Source organism: Urocampus carinirostris, chromosome 16 (genome assembly GCF_059441175.1).
Source record: "Urocampus carinirostris isolate Australia breed hairy pipefish chromosome 16, RoL_Ucar_1.0, whole genome shotgun sequence".
NCBI lineage: Eukaryota > Metazoa > Chordata > Actinopteri > Syngnathiformes > Syngnathidae > Urocampus > Urocampus carinirostris.
In genome coordinates, this window is record NC_142364.1 from 36,337,879 (window position 1) to 36,363,680 (window position 25,802).

General features: G+C 38.9%; 1 protein-coding gene and 3 pseudogenes across 2 annotated transcripts in view; 1 reads left to right on the forward strand and 3 right to left on the reverse strand.

Moving 5' to 3' along the window:
• Nucleotides 1-25,802, reverse strand: part of tln1 (talin 1) — a 165,364-nt gene that overhangs the window by 89,022 nt on the left and 50,540 nt on the right. For both annotated transcript variants that reach the window (XM_088355364.1, XM_088355363.1), the window contains 7 exons: nt 23,502-23,603; nt 22,155-22,231; nt 20,861-21,041; nt 10,323-10,436; nt 10,100-10,208; nt 7,345-7,553; nt 810-908 (listed from right to left, as the gene is read on the reverse strand). In XM_088355364.1, coding sequence (XP_088211490.1) covers nt 810-908; nt 7,345-7,553; nt 10,100-10,208; nt 10,323-10,436; nt 20,861-21,041; nt 22,155-22,231; nt 23,502-23,603 — 891 coding nt within the window. The remainder of the gene's footprint in view (nt 1-809; nt 909-7,344; nt 7,554-10,099; nt 10,209-10,322; nt 10,437-20,860; nt 21,042-22,154; nt 22,232-23,501; nt 23,604-25,802) is intronic.
• Nucleotides 17,886-18,045, reverse strand: LOC148351218 (U2 spliceosomal RNA; annotated as a pseudogene).
• On the reverse strand, nt 18,281-18,370 carry LOC148351219 (U2 spliceosomal RNA; annotated as a pseudogene).
• On the forward strand, nt 19,763-19,879 carry LOC148351220 (U2 spliceosomal RNA; annotated as a pseudogene).

The window sequence follows — 25,802 nt, forward strand, 5'->3', positions numbered from 1 at the left end:
AGAAAGCTAAATAAGCTAGATAGGTATTTAGAGCGTAGGAAAAATTTTGCTTGATAACTCGCAAAAATAGATAAATTTGGAAACGCTAGCTAGATAGCTCCCTAAATAGCTAAACGCGTAGCTTGATAGTTAGCTAGAAAAGTACACAGGTAAAAAACTAAAAGGGAGTGTAATAGCTAAAAGAGTAAAAGCCAACTAAATAGCCAGATAGAAAACTTTTTAAAAAAACCTAGATAGCATGAAAAAAATGTAAAAAGTTAGCTTGATAGCTAGCTACATAGCTAAAAATGTAGGTAGATAGCTCTGGCTACAAAACTAAAAAGGTAGCCAGATAGCTAGCTAAAATAATTCCACATATTTTGCTCATTCGCTTTGTAAAACCTGTTGATTGGAATTTAGTATGTTGTATTTATTGTAAAATAAATGAATAAAAAGATGAGTAAATACATTTTTAAATACATGATTCTCATTTTATTCTATTAAATAATTGTTTAAAAAAAAAAAATCATCAATACTTAACTGTATTCTGTTTGTACATGAGCCCATGAACTGGAATTTATTTTTTTAATTTTTATTTATTTTAAATTAACAATCATGTTATTACTGTGTTATTACTGTGTTATTACCAGGTTAAATATTAAAAAATAGGGCTAAATAGACTCAGCCAACCAATAAAAAACAATTTTACTTAAATTTAATTGCAATGACCCAGCACTGGTGAGTCCGCGGGGACTTCAACTGTCCTTAGAGGGCACCCCAGTGCCCGCGGGCATCACGTCGGAGACCGATGCTTTATACCCTTTATTTACCTGGAATTTTGGATCAGCGTCTGTCTCTCCAATGTGCGCTAGTAGCTCTCCGCTGGCCTGGCCCACATTTCCTGCAGCTTGTAGTAGATTCTGACGAGGCTGAAACCAAATCAGTTAGTCAACGTTTTTAATAATAATAGAGAAAACAAAACTGAACAAAGGTTTATCTCTTTTTTTTAAATTTTGGCCACCTTCAAAAGAGATCGCATAGGATGTCATGACTGTACCCCACAGTTGTTTATTGTTTTGACTATTTTGAACTATTGACATCATTTTTACTGTCCCAATCATGTATCATGTTCTTCGATTCACACACTCTTATGGGTGGTTCTGCTTTTGTAATCTAGGAGATTGAATAAAAAGAAAGGGGTTGGGGAAGGGCTTTTAAAAATCGTTGGAATTTATTATTTGAAGTTGGGCTGTCTCCTTTGCTTTACTTCAATTGATCTACGGCTAAGCCCCGCCCACAAATATGATAAACTCACAGTCTGCATAGCGGTGTCTCCTTACACTCTGAAAACCTCAATTCTATTGCAGTTAGTCAGCTTTTGTTAGTTTTTTTCGTACATTTCACACTCGAAAATGCCCAAACGTTGTGCTTGGGGTAAATGCAAATCTGATATGAGGTATCCTCCGAGCAATGTTCCCTCTGAGCTGCACGCGTGCGCAATCGCGCACTGCCCGCACATTCTCAGCGCACAAGAAAATCCATCCAGCGCAATGTTCCCTCTAAGCTGCGTGTGTGCGTAATTGCGCACTGCCCAGAGCTTTTCTGCGCAGAAGAAAATCTAGCCAGCTCACAAAAAGCAAGGCTCGAAATTGCTAATTAAAAGCGAATTAAGTCTAAGTTACGGTGCATGAAGGTAAAAATATAAGGGTTCCCTTGACGCTGTGTTCTAAATGCGGTATATGGGAGTTAAGGTCGAAGTAGAACGGAGTTGAGTAAAGTCAGTAGAGTTTTTCGAGTTCTTCTTCTGCTCTGCACACTAAAAAAAAACGGCTCTTTCGGGTCCCAAACGGCTCTTCAGGTTGTTTTTGCTTCTTTAATCCCTACACAACCAAATATTATGTAAAATTGTGCACAAAATTACTTTAAGGAAGGGGAGATGGATAGAACAAAAAATTAAAAAATACAAAATAAAAAAGTAGTGAAAAACTGAGAAAAAAAACGAAACAAAAGGAGAGAAAAAGAGAAAAAAAAGCCAGAAGAAAAGAAAGAAGCAAATAAAGGGAAAAAACGTAATAGAGAACAAAAAAGCAAGAAAAAAGTAACAGCTAGAAAAAAATAAACACAATAAGATTTTTTTTTTAAAAGGAATTTGAAAAAAGGAGAAAAAAAACAAGGGAAAAAAGAAAAAAGTTTGTGTTGCATTCAAATAATTTCCAATTATATGAATGAATTAATGAATGAATGAAAACTTTATTTCGAACATAAAAATAAAAACAGGACAAAAACAATGAGTCAACAACGAAATAATGTCACATAACATATTCGAAAAGGGGTAGTCAGAAGCAGATGCTTATTTTTCCTACCCCTTTATCTTCCCTATTAAATACATTTTATAGATTGCTCATCTTGTGTCCAATACAACAAAATCTCATGGATATACATATTACATAGGTCAGATATCAATAATTATAATAGTTACAATAACCACATATTGTATACACTAATCTTCGCAATACCCATCCCTCAACGTCAAAATGCGCGCATAATGTCACTGCGGCACCAGTGATAATATCAATAAAAATAAACACAATACTTATAACAGTTCTGATGTGATAATAGCACAATAACAACAAGTTAGCCATAGTTTGAAGTGCAGTATTTCCAGTCTCCCTCATATCCCATTTTCTTCATCCCTGTATTTCGCCAGTAATGCTTTTTTTGTATTTAAATTTGAACACATGGATATTTGGACATTGTTTGATTTCATTTTGCAAATTATTCCAAAGTCTGACTCCACACACAGACACACACATACTTCTCCTGGTGGTTCTCACCTTTGGGATTTTGAATTCACCACAGCCCCTCAAGTTATAATTTCCCTCTTTCCGAGTGAATAATCTTTGTATGTTTTCTGGCACTATGTTTTAGTTGACCTTAAATAACAGTTGTGAAGTGAAACATTTTATTAAATCATCCAATTTCAATAAATTGGACTGCATGAATAAAATATTGGTATGATCCCGATATCCTACCCTGTGTATGGTTCTTATTGCACGTTTTTGAAGGATAAAAAGGGGCTGTAGTAAACTTTTGTAATTATTGCCCCAGACTTCTGCACCATATGTTAAATATGGCAGAACGAGAGAACAATATAATAAATACAATGCATTATAATGTAAAAAAAATTTGGTTTTATTAATTATTGAAATGCTTTTAGATACCTTTGTTTGTATGTGTCTGATGTGTGTTTTCCAACTTAATTTATTGTCTATTATGACCCCTAAAAACTTAATTTCGGATACAATGTCTATTGTGACACCATCCATTTTTACTTCTAAATCTTGATTTGCCTTACGATTACCAAAGAATATTACTTTGGTTTTATTTAAATTTAAAGATAATTTATTTATATCCATCCATACTTTTAGGTTAATTAGTTCACGATTAATGCAGGTTACCAAATCAATACAGTTATCATTTGAATAGAAAATGTCAGTGTCGTCTGTAAATACTACTATTTTCAATAGTTTTGAAACATTAAAAATTTCGTTAATATATAAATTAAATAGCTTTGGTCCCAGGATAGAACCCTGTGGTACTCCACAACAGATGTCCAAATATTCAGATGAAAACTCTCCCATTTTTACATATTGCTTCCTCCCCGTCAAATAACTTTGAATCCATTTTAAAGCCACTCCCCTGATGCCATATCTTTCCAGTTTTTTTAATAGTATATTATGATTAATGGTATCAAATGCTTTTTTTAAGTCAATAAATACCCCGACTGCGTATCGCTTCTTTTCTATACTGTGGGTGATTTCTTCTACTGCATCAATAATTGCCATTGTTGCTGATCTGTTTGCTCTAAAACCATACTGACTTTCATTAATCAATCTATGTTTATCTACAAATTGTTCTAGTCTATTATTGTAAAGTCTCTCTAATATTTTAGAGAACTGAGGAAGCAGAGATGCCGGTCTATAGTTTGTAAAAATGTGCTTGTTCCCATTTTTGTATATTGGTATAACTTTTGCTATTTTCATTTGATTTGGAAATGTGGCTGTTAGAAATGATAGATTACAGATGTAGGTCAATGGTTTCACAATGCTGTTTATAATTTGCTTAATTAGTATCATATCGATGTCAAAACAATCCATAGACGTTTTGTTTTTACAGTTGTTAACCACGTCTAAGATTTCTGATTCCGTAACCCCAGATAAAAACATGGTCTTGGAGTTCATTTTTATTAGTGACTCAAATTGTTTACCACTGCACGCTGGGATATTTGCAGCGAGCTCTGGTCCAACATTTACAAAATAACTATTGAAATTCTCCACAACTTGATTTAAATTATAATTTTCACTGTTCTTATCAATAAAATAGTTTGGATATGCATTGCTTAAATTCTTACCTTTTATTATACCATTTAATATATCCCAAATACCTTTGATATTACTTTTGTTATGATGTAATAAATTGGTATAGTATAATTTCTTGCTTGCTCTTAATATTCCTGTCAATTTGTTTTTATACGTTTTATATCTGGATTCGGCTTCCTTAGTTCTCAGTTTAATAAATTTTCTATATAAGTAGTTTTTTTTCTTACAAGCTGTCATGATTACCCCAAGTGGAGCCACCTGGGGTAATCAGGTGGCGCGCTGGAATGTGCTTCCTGATTGGTTAATGCTCCCCTTTTAAACGCTTTACGCGGAGAACTCTTGGTCGGAGGATTACTTTTACCTCGTTTGACTCGCTTGATTTTCCTGTGTATTTTTGACTTGTTTACCTGATTCTGCCTGCCTCCGATCCGACCTGCTTCCGTTCCACGCTACGATTGGCTACGTGTCCCGAAGTTGTCTTCACGGCGTTGCTGCTGACGTTCGACGGTCATCGCGTCTCCCGCTAACCCTGTACGCTTCCTCAAATAAAAGACTTGTAACGAACGCTCTGGGGTCTCCTGCTCTGTTCTGGTCTGCCCTGACAGAATCCTCCGACCAGAATGGACCCCGCGTTCGTACATTTGCCCCCTGACCACTATGAAAGCCTGAATCAGCAGCGCAATTCCCCTTCAGAATGTGCAGTTCGGCAAGTCCTTTCCGACGTGGCAAAATTGGCTAAGGCACCTCCGGCCGTATGACTGCGAAATGACTCCCATGCCTGCCTGTTCGACTCCCATGCCTGCCTGTTCGACTCCCATGCCTGCCTGTTCGACTCCCATGCCTGCCTGTTCGACTCCCATGCCTGCCTGTTCGACTCCCATGCCTGCCTGTTCGACTCCGACTCCGCTGCCTGTTCGTCTCCGACTCGGCTGCCTGCCCGCCCTGAGTCCGACTCTTCTGAACCTGCCCGCCCTGAGTCCGACTCTTCTGAACCTGCCCGCCCTGAGTCCGACTCTTCTGAACCTGCCCGCCCTGAGTCCGACTCTTCTGAACCTGCCCGCCCTGAGTCCGACTCTTCTGAATCCGACCCCCCTGATTTTCCTGTGTTACCCTGTGACATGCCGTGGGTTTATTTTTTTTTTTCCTGGGGAACTTCTGGAGCCGTTCCTTGAGGGGGGGGGGTTCTGTCATGATTACCCCAAGTGGAGCCACCTGGGGTAATCAGGTGGCGCGCTGGAATGTGCTTCCTGATTGGTTAATGCTCCCTTTTTAAACGCTTTACGCGGAGAACTCTTGGTCGGAGGATTACTTTTACCTCGTTTGACTCGCTTGATTTTCCTGTGTATTTTTGACTTGTTTACCTGATTCTGCCTGCCTCCGATCCGACCTGCTTCCGTTCCACGCTACGATTGGCTACGTGTCCCGAAGTTGTCTTCACGGCGTTGCTGCTGACGTTCGACGGTCATCGCGTCTCCCGCTAACCCTGTACGCTTCCTCAAATAAAAGACTTGTAACGAACGCTCTGGGGTCTCCTGCTCTGTTCTGGTCTGCCCTGACACAAGCATTATCCATGGATGGTTTACAGATTTAGTCTTAATATTAAGATTTGTCTCATTGGGCAATTTTTGTTGTACTTGTTGGTGAATATTTCCAAAAATATGTCAAACGCACAATCCACATCATCTGTACCATATATAGCATTCCAGTTTTGTTTAACTAAGTCATCATACAGTGATATAATAGTCGCTTCAGTTCTAACTCGTTTGTAAGCATAATCCTTAATTGATTCTTGTCTAATAACCTTTTCATCATACATTGTAAATACTGGTAGGTGATCAGAAATATCACAAACCAGTAACCCGCTGACGTTTGTAAATTCCATTTTATTCAAGTTATCAAGTTAATCTTGTTGCCAAAATTGTACTCCCACTAAAAAATGAAATGTAATTAAATACGGGGCGGCAGTAGCTCAGGAGGTAGAGCGCTCATCTTGGGATCAAGGGATCAGTTCGAATCCCAGCTCGTCCGTGTTACATGTCGAAGTGTCCTTGGGTAAGACACTGAAACCCTAATACCCCCAATAAGCAGGTTAGCGCCTTACATGGCTGCAAGGCCGCTATTGGAAAATGTGGAGCACATTGTAAAGCGCTTTGGGAAGTCATTCACTTGAAAACCGCTATATAAATGCAGATCATTTAATTTCATACAGTTCTGTAACCTGCAACCGACTAAATAAGCCCCCAAAAATGTTAGTATTATGCGACAAAAGGTAACAGAAAAAAAAAGAAATGGAAATCTTGTGAATGAATTGTAAAAACAAAAGAGTTTTGGCCAACCACAATTGTTAATGTTCGAGTTTTAAAAGCGCCAACCAATCAGAGGCACATTTCAATAATGGCACTAGCCAATACACACGATTCGAAGTTTGCAAGCACCACACTACGCCACACCCACCGTGTGAGGTCATTGAGTGTCATGGCATAGTCAGGTCTGCCCTGAGTTGTGGTCGTCACATGTTTTCAGATCATGTGACCATACAAGATGGCGATTACACTCGTAAGCACATATTTACTAATGCACCAAAAGTCTAGGAAAAGAGGGCTTTTTTGCATACAATGTAAGCCCTCTCTATATAGATGACAGCTCCCCGTGGAAAATCGTGCCGGATTGCATCACAGACATGTCTTTTTTATGTTTTAATAATACGTGGTTGCCCTGGTAATGGACTTAATTGCCTTTGCTTGTTATCATTCCTTGAGGATTAAAAGAAACCTGAGCGAAATGCTGATAGATGTTGATAACACTAAAATAAGTTTTCCTTGGTGCCGCCACAAAAAACGAAAAAGCCGCGCCGCATTTAGGGCTTAAAATGTAGCAAAAACTAGCGGTCTGTAATTTAGAATTTACAGTATTTAGTTATTCATATCCAGTATTTGTTAACATGTTAAATCATAAAGTAAAACAGAAACTATTTTTAAAATCTCACCTCAGTGTTTGCAGGTTGGGCCGTCTTCAGCATGTCTGAGACAGCACAAGCCAGGTTCTTGGCAGCACCGAGCAGCTGCTGTCCATTTCCTCCTTCATCCTCCATGAGCGCTGCCAACAGTTTGACACCCTTGGACATCTCCGTAAGGTTGGAGGAAATGGTGGTAACAGCACAGCCTACTGCGGTGTAGTCAGTCTCTGCTGGGTCACCTGAGGACAGATACATGAATTACAGTAATTTGTATTCTACGTGTCGCTAACATTTGGATCAAAAGGACAAATTCTTATTGTGAACTGATCCTGGATTTGTTCCTGAAGCATTTTCTTTTTGGGGAAAAATTCAGACAGGGGAAGCTAAAAAGAATCTTTGTTGACTCTGGTAATCGTATATTTTTCTTGGGGGATTTTATTAAATAGAGGGCAGCACGGCGACGCAGTGGTTAGCGCGTGTGCGGCACAGTTCTAAGGTCTTGGGAACCTCCTGTGTGGGTTCAAATCCAGCTACCGGACATACTGTGCGGAGTTTGTATGTTCTCCCCGTGCTTGCGTGGGTTTCCTCAGTGCGCTCCGGTTTCCTCCCACATTCCAAAGACATGCATTTCAGGTGGATTGGCCAGTCCAAATTGTCCCTAGGTGTGAATGAGCGAGCGAGTTGTCTGTGCCTGTGTGCCCTGTGACTGGCTGGCAACCAGTTCAGGATGTCCCCTGCCCTCTGCCCGATGATAGCTGGGAAGGGCGACTGAGGATAAGCGGTGCAGCTAATGAGATGAGATTTTATTAAATAAGTAAATCTAAAGGTTATATTTTTACAAGCTTGAATTTCCATTTGCAATTTTGACCATGATGTCCAAATTCAATGCAAAGAGCAAAATCTCACTTAGGTGCAAGCGTAATCCCAATTTGTATAGAAAAAACAAACATGTATGAGTGCACACATTTTGGTCAGGCTCATTACAGTGGAATTTCCGCAGTGGAAGGCCACGGTTGTCGAGGTTGGATGGTTTTATGAGCGCACTGCAGGAAAAAAGGTCTAAATGTCATGGAAGCTAGACCCAAGCCTAACCCAAGTGACACGGCCACCTTCTTGTGTCCCGTTTTATCTGGAGGGACAAAAGCATGACCGACTCGGGTGCCGAGGTGCTTAACATGTTTGGGTGTTAAGGCATTTGGGTTGGCCATGGTCCAATTTTTTGTGTTTTTTTTTTGCTACCTTTCTTTTCCTTTTTTTGTGTATATGTTTGTCTTGCTGTCGGTCACCCCTCTCGAGAACATTGACCAGGATATATCGCTACAAAGATAGATGGATATTTTGATTTTTTTTTTGAGGATTGAAAACTTAAAATAACTTAACACAGCTATAAAAGCTTTACACAAAATACCTTTCATTGTGTCAAAGCGATGTTTCTTCAGTGTTGTTCTACTAAAAACAATAATGAAAACTCTGCAGAAATGTAAGCGGTGTACTCACTTTTGTCCCATAATGTATCTCTCTGATTAAAATGTGTTAAAAAAGTGATCAACAACGATTGGAAAGGAAAATGAAAAATATTTGCATAAATACTTTGACTTGGTTGCTTTTTTTTATTTTTCATATTTTGATAAATGGGTTAAACAAACCTTTCAAATCAAATTCAATTTTAAGTACTTTTTTCCTTGTATTAGTATAAAATGTCTCTTAAATAAGCTTAAGAGCAAGGGAGGTGAATGATATCTCGTAAACTTAGCTGAAGAGCAAGTGTGTAAGAAAATATCTCTTAAAAAGGACTCCAGAGCACGGGACATAGTAAATATTTCTTAAAATAAACTTGAGAGCAAGGGAGGAGGAAAATGTCTCTTAAAATAAGCTTAAGTGCAAAAGTGGAATAAAACGTCTCTATAAGTGGGCTTAGGAGAAAATGTTGAAGAAAATGTCCTTTAAAATAAACTAAAGGAGGTGGAAAATGAGCTTAAAGGTGCTGGGCGGATTTTTAAAACTTAAGGCTGCAATCGTGACGTTAAGCCAGGAGATGACAGCAGAGTACATGGGTGTGTATTTTTTAGACACGCTCAAAAAAAAGCTCTTTCTGAGGGGTTTCCCATTGCTCAAATAGGCCTGATAAAAGTAAGATAAAAGCAGATAAGCACAATAAAAAAGTATAAGTACTCTTGGTACTCAGTTCTGCATTGTTAACACATACTTAAAATGTGAAATAAATTAGAGAAAACATTTAACTTTCAAGTCAAGTCATATTTATTTGTATAGCCCTTAATCACATGAAGTCTCAAAGGGCTGCACAGACCACAGATTATTGCAAACAACAGACTATTATCACACTATTTCAACTTTTTAGGAACACCTCAAATTATGCACCCCACCTTTAAATGCAAGGGTGGAAGAAAATATCTCTTAAAATGGACTTAAGAGCAAAGGAGGCAGAAAATATATTTGAAATGAGCTTACAAGCAAGAGAGGGAGGTGTTGTTTTGTTAGTAGAGGTAAAGTGGATAGATAGATAGGTAGAGGACAAGGTGGGTTGGTCGAGATGAGGTAGATTGAGATGAAATAAGTAGGTAGGTAGGTAAGTGAAGGTGAAATAAGTAAGCGGGAAGGTAGGAAATAGAGGTGAGGTAGGTAGAGGTAAGGTATGTGTTTCTAGGGGGCTTTACCAATGGGTAAAAATATTTTTTCGTATTTAATAAAAAGGACTGAACCCCAAACCCTAACAAATTTTTACTACTGCATCATACAAACTTACTCAAAGACTGGAAATGTTTACCTGCAGTGAGGTTAACCATGGAGGCCGTGCCCGCTGTGATCGCATCTACCTGAGAATGGATCTCGTGTTTAGACTCGTCCATCTTGTTTTTGCGCCAGGCCTGGGATGCCTTCAACACGAGAAGAGAACTCTTTAGAGTACGAACCCAATACCCGATTTTAAGGGCAGAATAACTTGAAAGATTTAGTGAAAGGTTGGAGAGTAAAATAAAATGGAATCTTACAGCGTCTGTTCCTAAAGGTGGCAGTGTATCAAAGTCATCCAAAGAGGCCTGAGCAGCTTGGACAGCGTGCATACTGGAGTTGATGGTGCCAGTCAAGGCTTGTTGAGCTGAAGTCTGTAAACAACAAATTTGTCACCTCAATGTCCATAGAAGTTTCCCAAATTTTTATTTTTCAACTGGTAATGATTTTTTTCAATATAAATCTTCTTGTGTATGATAACTGCAAAACATTTCTAATGCATATACACAGGCTTTGTACACATTTTTAATGGCCAATTTATATTTTCAGGGATTTTGTATCTGTACAGCATGTAAAAAGCTAAAACAGTTTTTTGATTTAGGTTTTTGTAGATCAGTGACTAATTACTAAATAATTTGGTGCATAAGCTTTTTATTATTATTGACAATTTATCACAAAAAAATAAAACACCCCTCCAAAAAATAATAATCTGAGGAGGCGTTTGGGAAACGAAAGAGCCAGTTCTTTCTCAGTGAGCCGAGCCAAAAGAGCTGTCCTCTTGGGTGCAACCAGTAGGGAGCGGTGACACTTCACATGACGCCGTAGTGACAAGTCACAAGAGCTGGCGTGTCGGCGTCCTTTTGAGGAGTGAAAACTTAAAATAACTTAACACTGCTTTAAAAGCTTTCCACATCGCTTTCAAAGCGATGTTTCTTCAGTGCAAAAAAAAATTACCGTAAATTCCGAACTATAAGCCGCTACTTTTTCCCCAAATTTTCAACCCTGCGGCTTATTCAGAGATGCGGCCAATTTATGTAATCTTCCTAACGGGCCACCAGCGGCGCTCGAGTATGAGAGGTAAGATTTAGACTGGTGGAATATATGTGCCGAGGAAGATCACAACTTATGAGCGTAAACATACCCTTGCACTAAATAAGGCTCATGACGCAGCCACTATGTTAAAAGCAAACGGGCCTATTACTGGGATGTATTGAAGTAAGGGAGCGTGAAACTAAGTCATCATGATAAAAAGTCTTTACCAAGAAGGAAGAAGCGGATGGTCTGCTGTTCTATCCTCTTTATTCATTATCCATTATCTGTTATCGGTCAGTTCATAATACGCTACAAAGCCTAGTAGCCGGGACTCTTACTCTCAGCCAAAAGGCTAAGCTAAGGTCCTAGTCTTAAAGCCATGCTGCGATCATTGCGAATGCACCGTGCCGGGAGGTACTGCTATACCGGACCAATGTGTGGAGTGGACAGAGCTAGCTCTTATTCCATCTCCGGATTGCAAAAATCAACTACATGTCCGATGGACAGAGCAAGTCCTTATTCCAGCCATGCTGGTGTGGGGTTTGGGGTTTTTAAGGGTTATTGTTCAATCTTCGTTATTCATCATCCATTATCCGTTATCGGTCAGTTTATTATACACTACAAAGTTTTTTTGGTTTGAACAAATTTATTGACACTAATAACAAAAAAAACAATCATGACAATCACAACAGCAATCAAGCACATTCACAATATTATGTTACAATATGATGTTATTACCAGCAAACAAGTGAGGATTTGAACAACCCCTCTCGAAAATCCTATTAGCAATCAAGCATATTCACAATTTCATTATATGACATCTTTGTTAGTGTCAATAGATTTGTCCAGGCCAAAGTTGATTGGCTTGAACAAATCCCCCGACACCAACAACAGAAAACAATTATGACCAACACAACAGTAATCAAGCATATTCACAATATTATATTCCAATATGACGTTTTTAACAGCAAACACAATGTGAGGTTTGAACAACCCCTCTCGAAAAACATATTAGCAATCAAGCATATTCACAACTTCATTATATAACATCTTTGTTAGAGTCGATAGATCCGTCCAGGCCAAAGTTGATTGTCCTTGGTCTGAACAAATCCACCGACACCAACAGCAGCAAAGACAAAAACGACAATCTCAACAGCCATCAAGCATATTCATCAATTAAACAATTTCAGAGTTATTTTCTTTTAACAGTAGTTAACCAGCGTGTAAAAGGCAATACTATTGTGCAAGGGCGTAGCTCTGCCATCCCACCCTCCCAAGCAGTATTCTTACAGTCCTCTGTGTGGGTCTTCTCCCTTCTGTGTGGGTCCTCTCCCGTCTGGGTTCCACAACCCAGGCCGTTGCTGCCGGGACTCCCACAGTGTAGCTCCCGTTGCTGCCGGGACTCTCACAGTGTAGTTCCGGTTCCCCCCTCTGGGTGGGTGCAGACGAGTCTTCTTTATTGCTGCGTCCTAGCCCCGCCGCTCGCAGATTGTATGGTATCCGCAGCCATTTGTAGCACAGCCACGGGGGGGATCTGCCTGCACCTCCATACCAGCAGGTTTCTGGAGGTCCAGATGGCGTCCTTGATGGCGGCGAGAGTGAGCCAGTCCCTGGCAAAGTCGTTCTGAGACCTCATCGAACGACTCACCCCGTAAAGCACGTACTGTGCATCAGGGACCTCCCCTGCTGGCAAGTCCGGGAACTTTCCTAGTTGGTCGGCCATTGTCCACAAGACCTCAGCAGCACTGCATTCACAAAAAAGGTGCCTCACCGATTCCTGGGCGCCACAGCCAGGTCGAGGGCACGTCGAAGTTGCCGACATACCTCGGTGGTGCATTACGGCTCTGACTGGGAGAACTTCATGAGCCACCATCCATGACAAGTCTCTTAGTCTGTTTGGGAGGGCAGGATGATTCACGTTGCTCCAAACCGTTGTAGGTTCGCCAAACGCAAGCCCCCGCACAGGGCTTACTGTTGCTCGCTCTTGCACAATAGCAATAAGGGCCCTGTGGTTTTGTAAAGTGTGACATTCTTGTTTTTCCAAATCAAACTTCTTTAAAAAATCCCTAATAAAGAGATGTGTTGGTGGCAAGTCAAATGAAACTGGAATCGAACAATTGTTTGGTACAAGCTTTAGCTTCCGCAAATATGAGCCCATCCAAAACCGGGTCATTGCTTGACTTTTCGGGTTGTTGGGTGGGCCCACAGCGTTTTGGAAGTGGAGAGAGACATATTTGCTTCCCAGGAAAAGCTGGAGGTCAGGCACTCCTTTTCCCCCTTTTTCCTTTTTCTTTTTCATTGTATCTCTTTTTATCCTTTCCCACTTTGATCCCCAGACAAAGCGAAAGATGGCTCGGTCCAGTTGTAACAGCACGTTTCTTTTGGGCATAAAAACTAAACTGATTGACAAAAGCATTGGGAGGATGATCGCTTTGATGATAAGGACCTTCCCCTCTATTGTCAATTTTCTCAGTGACCAAAAAACAAGTCTTTGCTTAACTTTCCTTGTCATGTCATCCCAGTTGGTCTCGCCTCCTCCATCCGCATTGAATTTTATCCCTAGGATTTTCTGGTCTGTCTTTAACACCGTCAGCGGGAGTCCTGCCTTTTCTGTCTCTTTCCACATTCCATAAAACTTTACTTGTGATTTTTCTCTATTTAGCCTTGACCCAGACGCCCTTCCAAACAGGTCAGTCAAGTCAAGGGCTCTTCCAATAGATGCGCGGTCAGTACATAAAATATTAAAATCATCCATGTACAAAACACACTTGGTAATTTGTCCCCCACTTCCTGGGATATTGATCCCTTCGACAAATCTATCTTTTCTTAACATTTGTGCCAAAGGCTCAATGCAAAGAACATAGAGAAGCGGAGACATAGGGCAACCTTGACGTACACCGCAGTTGACCTCGATTGCTTCCGATAAATTCCCGTTAATCATGAATTTGCTGTAGATGTCTCGGTATAGCAGTCCTACCCACTTGATGTATTTTTGGGGAAAACCACATTTTTGCAATACCCTGAAGAGGTATTGGTGCGAGACTCGATCAAAGGCTTTTTCAAAGTCTAGGTTTAGGACTGCTAGTCGCATGTTTCTGTCTCTTGCATAACAAATGGTGTCAGGGATCAGCATGAGACTGTCGCTGATCTTCCTTCCCACAATGGCACAGGTTTGGTCTGGATCAACTAAGTCTCCCAAGACTACAGACATTCGTGTCGCTAGAAGCTTGCTGAAAATTTTACAGTCCACGTTTAAAAGTGTTATAGGTCGCCAGTTTTTTAAGTCAATTTTGTCTCCTTTTTTGTGCAATAGAGTAACTATCCCTATTCTGAAACTGTCTGGCATATTGTCTCGACTGGAAAATTCGTTAAAAACCGTAATCAGATCTGGTGCTAAAATATCCCAAAAAGTCCGGTAAAATTCGAGGTTGAGTCCGTCCTCCCCGGGTGATTTGCCTTTTTTCATAGCTTTTATGCAATCATTCAGTTGTTCTTGGGTAAAGTCCGATGTTAAAAAGGGGTCTTGACGCACTGATCTTGAAATATGATCCAATATATGCCCCATTTCATTCTCATGTGTTTCTTTCTTTTCAAATAATTTTTTGTAGTAGTCTTCGACCAATCTGGTTATTTCACTACTTTCCTTTGTTATTTGCCCGTTCTCGTTTTGAAGTTTAAAAAGCCCCTCATTTTTGCTCATAATTTTTTTAAAAAAGTAGCGTGTACATTTTTCCCCTTCTTCTATTTCTCTTTCTCTGCTTCTTATTATGATGCCTTTACTCTTTATTTCCGCCAAAGCGTTTAGTTCTTGTTTGGTCTCTTTGATTTCATCATTAAAGTCCATCCCCTTTTCTGATAGGATGAAATAGCATTGGAGTCTTCTTTGTAGACCCGACATGCGTTTCATCTCTTTAAGTTTCTTGTTTTTCCCTGCATTTTTAAAAAAGGTCTGTGTTCGTTTCTTTGTCACTTCCCACCATTCTGCTCGTGAATCATACGAGTCTTGAAGGGTCTGCCAGTCTTTGTACAGCTCTCTGTATTGTGCGACTAGAGCTTCATCCTCCAGCAGAGAGCAGTTTAACTTCCACAAACCCTTCCCAACAGTCATACCTGAAGGGAATGAGAGAGAGCAGGACAGTAGCAAGTGATCCGAAAAAAAAACAGGAATTAATCTTGCATCACTCTGTGCTAAACCCCTTGTAAATATGTAGTCTATTCGAGAGGCTCTGGCATTGTCACTACTGAACCAGGTAAAGCCCTCTTCTCCTGGATGTATGGATTTAAAACAGTCCACCAGTTTAAATGTCCGGCACATGTCTTGTAATAAAGTTGATGTTTTATCTACTTTAAACTCCTCATCGGTCCTCTTTCTATCCTTCCTACTTAGGATGCAATTAAAATCTCCTCCCACGATTAGTGGTTGATGGCCTAGCATATGCGACTGGATGTCCTCTAAAAATTCGTACCTGAGTTGTCTGTCGGCATGGCCGTATATGTTAATGAGGTTAAAATCATTCCCTATATAAGAAAGTCTTGCTAAGATTGCGCGTCCGTCTCTCAACACAGTACTCCCCTTTATGATGAGTTGAGGGTTGTTTATTAAAATGGCTACCCCATCGTTACGGTTTTCATTTGAGCCACTCCATAATGACGGATATGGCCAAATCTCTTCCCACTGTTTATAATTTTTTAGAAAGGGGATGCAGCATTCTTGTAGTAAAAACACATCCGTTCTGATAGTTTTTAAGAACGATAAAACACTGTGAGCCTTAACTTTTGATCTCACACTTCTCACATTGATAGTAGAGAATGTAATGTTCATAATTGTTGTTAAAGTATTTAAATTAGTTAGACAAAACCGGGGGATCTGAATCCATTCTTTGGTGATCGAGAGTGTCACCTGTGTCAGACATATCGCTTAAGAGTAGTACCTCATTTGGGGACTCACTGGGGAATACTCTGGAATCCTCCGACTCTCTGTCTGTGGTTCCAGGTCTTCCCCTTTTTTCAGGGTTAGGCGGTGAGCCAGAGGACCTGTCAAAGGGTCTCTTACTTCCCTGCCCACAAAAGGTCAAATTTTTTCCTTCCCCGACTTCCTCCGTCTCAACTTCATACAGTTCCCTTGTGGGCTTGTTCATCGGCAATCGGCTTTCTTCTAAATCTCTTCTATTTGTTTCCTGTGTTTTCACCGCTCCTAATTTGGTCTTACTTTTACCCCTCTTTCCAGTTCCCCTATGGGTTTTTAGAGAGTCGTTCGCCTTTTCGACTTGTTTGTCTTCTTCAAATCCCGGCAGTGGCGTAGCAAACAAATTTGCTAATTCGGACTCCCTTCCAGGCCCTTCCTGATCAATATGTGCTTTTGGACTGGCAGTTGCCTTTTCTATTTGTTTGACATGTCCAAATTCATGTATTTTATGAGAAATCGAATTAGAATTCCCAGGTTCTTCCTGATTCAAATTTGATTCTCTGGTCTCTCCTCCAAGGCTTTTGGTAGGGACATCTGTTTTTTCAATTTGTTTGTCTTGTCCATTGTCTTTGTGCATTTCTTGATCAAATTCGTTGGGTATTTCCATAACTTTATTCATTTCCTGTTCATCTTCATTGGGTATTTTTATAACTTCATTCATTTCTTGTTCATTTTCATTTTGTATTTCCATAACTTTATTAATTTCATTGTCTTTGTTACATTTATTCATTTCATTATCTATGTTGTCTGACATCATTTCATTGTCTTTGTTGTCTTTGTTAACTGCCTTCCCAGCTTTCAATTTGTTAGCAAACGATTTCGGGCAGTTTCTATAGAGGTGATTCGTTTCTCCACAGAGATTGCATTTTCTGCTATTGGTACATTCCTCAAAGGAATGTCCAATTGTTCTGCACTTTCCACAAAAAATTCGATCACATACCTCAGCCAAATGCCCATGCTCACCACATTTGCGACAGAGTTTCGGTTGCCCTTGATAATGAATAAAGCCATGGTTTTCCCCCAGGAATATAGTCGACGGGAGTTGTTTTAGTCCCTGAAAGCCCTGAGGATCTTGGCGTAGTTGGACAGGTACCCTCCAGGCACCATTCCAATAGCCTTTCTCACACCTCACCTTCATAGCCTGGCCTTTAACTGAGCAGTATCTACTCAACCAATAACAGACGTCCTCAGCACTGACTATTTCACTAAACATTCTAACAATAACAATTTTGTTAGTATTATCAGTCAGCTTCTCCACTGTAAATCCAGAAAACTGGGGTCTCACTCCCTCAAAGCGATTCCAAAACTCTTGATAAAGAGCCGCTGTTTCAAAACTTACATCAAAGCCCTTGCCAGAAGGCATTTTTATGACAGCATGTACCTCCTCCTTTTTAAACTTCAGAATCTTTTCAACAAACTTGTTAATAAAATCCTGCCTTGACATTCCCTCCGAAATTGCCACAACATCTTTGAGCAAGAATCTTACGCAGTTAAGTCTCCGCCCGCCGGTATTATGCCCTGTCATGGCAGGACTCAGCTGCTTTACTTCTATGTCAAAATTGTTAGAATTGAAAAATTAATAATTAACAATACTCTTTAAAACGAAGCCAATGACAGTATAATCGCATAGAACGAGCAGTGCTAACCTGATGCGTCCACCTCAAAGTGGGGGTTTTTAAGGGTTATTGATCTATCTTCGTTATTCATTATCCATTATCCGTTATCGGTCAGTTCATAATACGCTACAAAGCCTAGGAGCTGGGACACTTACTCTCAGCCAAAAGGCCAAGCTAAGGTCCTAGCCCTAAAGCCTTGCTGCGATCATTGCGAATGCACCGTTCCCGGAGGTACTGCAATACCGGGCCGATGCGTGGAGTGGACAGAGCAAGCTTATATTCCATCTCCAAAATGCAAAAATCAAAGAGGCCAAGCTAAGGACCTAGCATCAAAAGGCCAAGCAAGGCCAAGAAGGCCAAGCTAAGGACCTAGCATCAAGGCCAAGCTAAGGACTTGGCATCAAAGCCTTGACCAGAAGCTGCACGTCCACCTCAAAGTGGGGGTTTTTAAGGGTTATTGATCTATCTTCGTTATTCATTATCCATTATCCGTTATCGGTCAGTTCATAATACGCTACAAAGCCTAGGAGCCGGGACACTTACTCTCAGCCAAAAGGCCAAGCTAAGGTCCTAGCCCTAAAGCCTTGCTGCGATCATTGCGAATGCACCGTTCCCGGAGGTACTGCAATACCGGGCCGATGCATGGAGTGGACAGAGCAAGCTCATATTCCATCTCCGAAATGCAAAAATCAAAGGATCTGCCTGCACCTCCATACGATTACGGATTTTATTTCCTTAACAGACTAATTTGCAGGAATGCGAGCGTCTTTTTAGTAGTGTGAGGTTACCTCCCAAAGGCACGGTTTAAGATGAAAGTTATATTATTATTAAAGCTTTGAAAACTCTCTTGATGTACCGTCTTTCTTTGTAAATATGTATTTGCAACTGTATATTTTTGTAATGTATTTATTTGTATTTATTTGAGACACTTATTCTGCACTAGCAAATTAAAAAAGAGGGGCGGAGCAAACGCCAACGCTGATGGGAAAGTGGGGACCGGTCAAGGTGAGTTTTTGTGGACACGACGGAAAATAATGGATATATATTTTTCCCACCCTCATCTTTGGAAATATACACTTTTTTTCCTTGGATTACTATCAACGGGCACCCAGAATCTGCAGGTCTGCAACACATTTTAACTACCTATATCAATTTGCGTTTATTTTGACGGCTGTGATTTTTGGACTGTGTCCTTCAGTAAAGTGTAGGTGTGTACCCACCCGGAGGGGGGAGCCGGAGCTACACTGTGGGAGTCCCGGCAGCAACGGCCTGGGTTGTGGAACCCAGAAGGGAGAGGACCCACGCAGAATGGAAAGGACCCACACAGAGGACTGGAAGAATGCTGCTTGGGAGGGTGGGATGGCAGAGCTATGCCCTTGCACAATAGTATTGCCTTTTACACGCTGGTTAACTACTGTTAAAAGAAAATAACTCTGAAATTGTTTAATTGATGTTGAAAATGTCAGGAAAAAATGTTAAAACGTCATATCGTCACGTCATATTGTCAAATATAAAAAAAAATGTGAATATGCTTGATGGCTTACAGTGTTAATGTTACTGTGTACCTGACTTGTTAACCTGACTGCCCATTTTGCGCATCTGGTTAGCTACTCTTTTTGCACTATCGGCACTATGGTAAAATACTATACGTAGCCAAAATACAATACAACATTATTTATATCTGTACATTCAAGGAAACTGTGGGGGTCAGATGCATCGACATTTCGTTCTGTATACACGTGTACTAGAATGACAATAAAGTAGATCTGAATCTGAATCTGAATCTGGCTGTGTTTTGCTGCTGTTGGTGTCGGTGGATTTGTTCAGACCGAGGACAATCGACTTTGGCCTGGACGGATCTATTGACACTAACAAAGATGTTATATAATGAAATTGTGAATATGTTTGATTTTCGAGAAGGTTTGTTCAAACCTCACTTTGTGTTTGCTGTTAAAAACGTAATATTGGAATATAATATTGTGAATGTGCTTAATTGCTGTTGAGATTGTCATGATTGTTTTCTGTTTTTAGTGTCAATAAATTTGTTCAAACCAAAAAAAAAAGTAGGTGGTTGTTCAAACCTCACATAGCTTGGCCTTTGGCTAAGTTGATTTTTGCAATCCAGAGATGGAATAAGAGCTTGCTCTGTCCACTCCACGCATCGGCCCGGTATTGCAGTACCTCCGGGAACGGTGCATTCGCAATGATCGCAGCAAGGCTTTAGGGATAGGACCTTAGCTTGGCCTTTTGGCTGAGAGTAAGTGTCCCGGCTCCTAGGCTTTGTAGCGTATTATGAACTGACCGATAACGGATAATGGATAATGAATAACGAAGATAGAACAATAACCCTTAAAACATTTAACTAATCACATTTAAGCTATTATTTGTTGCCAGGGTGTCAATAATTTAGCTGGAGACCTTAACAATCAGTTCTGCAGGCCTTGTACCATGAAATAAGTGTAAAAAAAAACTTGCTTTAACCAATCAGATTTCGAGTTGGCAAAACCAGGGCCTTCAAGCTGATGCGTGGAAATATCAGCGTTTTCACAAACTATGATTGGCTGGGGGACGGTGTTGCTCCAGAGTGATGGTTCCCACCTCCATTAAACTTGAAAGGGACGAAGAAGAATGATTGTCTAGTTATAGACTGTACTTCCAAAACTGTCACACTGATTTTCAAGACAGACTTTTCAAGAAAAGCTGAAAATCATTAAGAAAGGTCGGACAACTTTGAACCTAGCAAGCCAGCCACAGCCAGGGGCAAGCAAGAACTTTCATTCCGGGAACACGACAAAAGCGCTGGAACTGAAAACAAAGGAAATATCTAGAGCTTATTCCTCTCATTGCTGAGAAAAACACAGATTTACATTACCACTTGTCCACTAATTAGAGAAAGAAAAGAGGATGGACTTTGTGTACAACAAAAGAGTTTTTAGTGAGTAAAATGTGGCTAAATTCCTAAATAATATTGCAATCTTATGAGGTTATTATTGATGCTTTTTATATGTGTCGTGGCTATAACAGCAGTAAAGGTTTCACAGCCATACAATTCTTATTGGGGGATGGACTATGGGTCAGACATAGCGCTACTGAAGGCTTAAGTGTGAAATTCACAGCCCACCACCGAGTTAACATCGTATGTATGTAAGCATTTACTGCCTGGTGCGCTTAGGGATGGTTTTACCAGTGGAGGCATGTGTCCTCGGTGCATCTGCCCACTGGTGATGTGCTGCTTGGCCTGAGGCATGGAGCCCATCTGGAAACTTTCTGGACCGCCGGCTCCGGAGCGCATGATGGCCGGTAGAGCCACTGAGCCCGTCTCTACCCTACCCACTTTGTTGAACTGCTGCTGCAACACTGTTGACCTAGAGTGGGGTAACAAAAGCATGGGAATAATCTACTCTGCATTTCAGGGTTTGTACACCTTTTCGTGGCCAAATTTAAGCACTTTTCCATTACCTTCAAAGGGAGAAATCCTGCCGATGAATATTTTTTTTCCTATTGTTGACTTTGATGAATAAAATAAAGTCACTATATTGCTGCTAGCACATACTTTGTGCTATTTTGAGCTGTTCCTATCCATGATCTATAATCTTTTTATGTCAACGGACTGCTATAAACTGACATGAATTCTGCCTACTACTTCAACAATGCAAGCACAGCTTGGCTACATCACACTTGTTTGTTTCAATACAAAAGACAAATAAAAGAGAAAGAAAGTATTACATGCAAAAACTAATTTTAATTATATAAATTCCTCCGAAGCAGAGTGCATTCAATCGGTGAATTTGAATCTTTTACTTTTGGTTTACTTAAAATAATAAATATTTTTAGTGCATTTTCCTACAGTATCCGTCTAAATTGGTTAAAATAGAATTAAAAATATTTTTTTGGGGGGGGTTTGATCATTTATTTATAACAGAAGTGTTAATATTCTTAATTTATATTTTACTGTTTTGCATTTTTAGGGTATTTCGTGTTGTTCAGCTGTTCAGTGTGTAAAATGCTAATATCGCTTTGTTTTTTACTAATTCTTTTTGTAGATATGTGAATATTTCTATTTATATTTCATATGTTTGGCAGGCATCTCCTGCCAAACATAACAAATGACTAATTACTAAATAGTTTGATGCATAATTTTTTAATATTATTGATAATATTAAATTAGTTTTTTTTTATTCTTAATTAATTGCAAGGTCTAGGTAATACTGCCAGGAAACATAGCAATGGCAAAAACTTCAAGTATTTTCAAGCACTTCACCAAAAATTCAAGCATTTTCTTGACCTTGAAAACAATATTAAAATTCAGGCATTTTCAAAGATTTCAAATACCTCAACGGAACCGTTTCTGAAAAAAATATTTTCCCCTTTCCCTTCATTTATTATTACATGCCCATTTCAATGCATAGTATGATAGTACATGTTTGAGAGAAACAGATGCCAAAAATGTAAGCTGTAACATTAGAACACTAACATACTTTTTAGGGGACACAGAGTCCTCCAGCATGGTTGACTCTTCATCCCCCTCTAGTCCAAAGTGGTCTTTGCTTTTTTTCTGTCAAAAAAAACAGACAAAAACAAAGAAAAAACTAATAGTTGTTATGTGGCTTGTTCAGATCCCATTAAAAAACAGAGAGAGGAGTAACGAGGTGAATATTAAAGGGACACTGAGTAATATTTGACCAATAGATGTTGCAGTATTGTGAAAAAACGAGCGCTTCGAAGCGCAAGGAATAATACTAATTATGAAGACTTAAAGTAACCAAACTGCACCAATTTTCTTCTATTTTTTTCCTAGCTTTTCACAAGGCTTATGGTTTTTGAGGCTACCTATTGCAGTGGACAATTATGTAAACTCCCTGTAGGTGAGCTTCATGTTAAGTAAAGTTCCCATTTCTCGACCAACGAGAGCTACTAAAAAATAAATATACCTTTCAGGCTCATTCTAAAATATTGCATGGCATAAAACGCCATTCACCTTTTGTAATCTATGCATATTTACACCTTTGCTAACAATTTATAATATTTGCAACATTTGCTGACACAATGGTCAAAACTTAATACATTTTCACTTTAGTCATGGTAAATGGACTGCATTTGTATAACGCTTTTCTCACTGAAAACCTCCCAAAGCGCTTTACAATGTGCTTCACACAGGTCCTACCTGCTTAGTGTGGGCTATGATATCAAATACACCAAACACTACTAATAAAATCATGTTTTGGGTGCAATTCAAGTCAAGTCATGTTTATTTGTGTAGCGCTTAATCACAAGGCGTCTTAAAAGGCTGCACAGATCACAAATTACCGCAAACTGCAGACTATCATTACACCATCCCCTGATCTAAAACCTACATGAGGGCAAGGAAAAACTCTAAAACCTCAACATGAACAAAATGAAGAAACCTTGAGAAGGATGACCAAGCTGCAATGGATGTTGCAATAAAAAAACAATACACAGACATTTTCAACCTGAAATATACAGTACGTTCATAAGCTATAGAACATAAGTGTGTTTCAAGCCTAGATTGTCCCCATTGTCCCTTTATGTGTCTACAAAAAATACTACCACAGAAATACTTCAAAAATACTACAAAATTACTACAAAGCAAAATATCAAATTTAGTGCTTAAAAATACTATATGATATTCTTATTACAAAAGTAAAAAAATTGCATTAAACAGCAGACCAAACATTATTTTTTTTCCATGATAAAAAGATGATTAACAAATTTGGAAATGAATCACATTTGTCCAATCCAAAAATTAAAAGGAAATAATGAAATGGCTGATCAGTAAAGTCAAATGCAACCCTAATGTGTGTTACCTTTTTAAGAATGATGTCGATGTAACCAGCAATAAGCTGGGCTATTTGTTCTCCCTCTGTAGTCTGCACAGAGTAGTAACCATCTTGATAATCTCCAAAATCCTAAAAGTTGCATAATTAATTTAAAAATGATGGTAATACAATGAGAAGAAACAACAACAATTAAAATGTTTTTGATGTATGAGTGCAACATAAAATTAGTTGATTATAATAGGGAAAATGTTTTAATTGGCAACATTATTACTAAGGCTGCAACAACTAATTGATCAAATTGATTAAAACTGATTATTAGAAGATTTGGCAACTACTTAGATCATCGATTCATTGTATCATGTGATTTATAAGCCATTAAGTACATTAGATCAATGTGAATAATGCACCAAATTTTGTGACACGGAGAGATAGTACCACTTTGGTCCGGCAGAGTGTCAAGACTGAGTACATGAAAAGATTTTTTTTCAATATTTTTTTTCAATCTTTTTTTATTTAATTGCATCATTACAAACTAAATTGACAAATAAAGTTTAATTTTTTTTTGTTTTTTGACAGTTAAAGTTTATAATGTTTATAATGTGAAATTGCTGGAGAAGTACAGTAAAAAAAAAAAAAAAAAATCTGAAAATATGTTAATAAAATAAACAGAGTAAAAATAAAAACAATCACGATGACATTTTTAACTCCACATAAGCGGTAGATTTGTTACAAATATTCTATATCATTTTCGTCTTGGAAATTTTTATCATATTAAAAGATTTAACAAAAAAAATTGTTGGCAAAACTTTAAAAGTGGGTTTACAGTTTTGATAAATTTTTTGTGGATAATTTTTTTTTTGCTACACATAAAACGAAATGTATTGCTTTCTTTTTTGTTTTGTATGAACAGTCCAAACATTATATGCTTTTTGATAAGGTGGGAGGAAAAATGTCTCTAACATACAGTATTTGCAGATGAATAGCATGTCTTTGTAAGTATTTTTGTTTATTGTTAAGTGTCAAACGCAACATTTTTTTTATTGTTTTGTATTATAGAATGTTCTGTTGTTTTGTGCAACATTTTCTATCTGTCCAAAGCGTCAATATTTGAATAAGAACGATATTAAAAATGTCTTTAAGAATTACGATTCATAGATTTATCAACAGATTCATCGATCATTAAAATCATTTTTAGTTGCAGCCTAAAAAAAATCACTGGCAATGATTGTAAAAATTTGATTTAAATTAGTGCAAAGCCCGCCCAACGTAAATATTCAAAATGTAATTCTAAAAAGGGTAACGCCAACCAAAATGTTTTCTTATTTTGCAGCAATGCCTGCGTTTCTCCAGATGGGAGACTCAAATCACATTGAACGTTTCACACAGGTGCAAACATAAATATAGTGAACACTTAACGCCTGTGTGGAAACGTTTGTGCGATTAGAACACAGGTGTCAAACATGCAACCCGCTGGCTGTATCAGGCCCACCAAAATATTTAATCGGACCCGCGAGACAATGCTGAAAGTAGCGCAAGAGAAAAATGACCTGCAGTTTGAAACATGTCCACTTGAAGTTGCCAAAGCTAGGCGCTAATTACAAAGCAACTGAAGCTCTCTCGCTCTAATTCTCCTTTTACGTTTTCTCTCTCTCTTATTTTTGTCTCTCATTCTCTTTTCTCTCTTTGCATGTCTACTTCTTTCTCTGTCATTTCTCTCTTTGTTCTCTATCTACTTTTTTCTTCCTCTCTAGCTCTCCTTTCTCTCTCTCTCCTTTCTCTCTCTCCCTTTCTTTTCTCTCTCACTCTGTGTTCTCTCTCTCTCTTTTTTGTCTCTCTTCTTTTTTTCTCTCTCTCTCTCTTCTATTTTCTCTCCCACTCTCTTATTTTCTCTCCCTCTTTTCTTTTCTCTCACTATTTTCTATCTTTCTCCCTCTTTTTTTCTCTCTCAATCTTGCTCTTCTTTTTCTGTGTTTCTTCTTTTTTACTTGTTTCTCTCTTTTCTCTTCCTTTCTCATGCTCTCCTTTTTTCTCTTTTGTTCGTCATTTGGATCATTATGCACTGTTTACATCCTTGTGAATAATTTTGTTGGTCTTTGATAACCGCACCCTTTAGGACGGACCTATTTTAACCTAGAACATTTAGTCAACTCAAGTCAAGTCATGTTTATTTGTGTAGCCCAGGGGTCGGGAACCTTTTTGACTCAAAGAGCCATAAAAGCAAAAAATATTAATTTTATTTTGGGAAAGAGCCACACCATATATTATGAGACAAATTTACTAAATTGCTAAACCCGCGCCCCAGACAAAAGCTTAGTCTTCAGCACATTT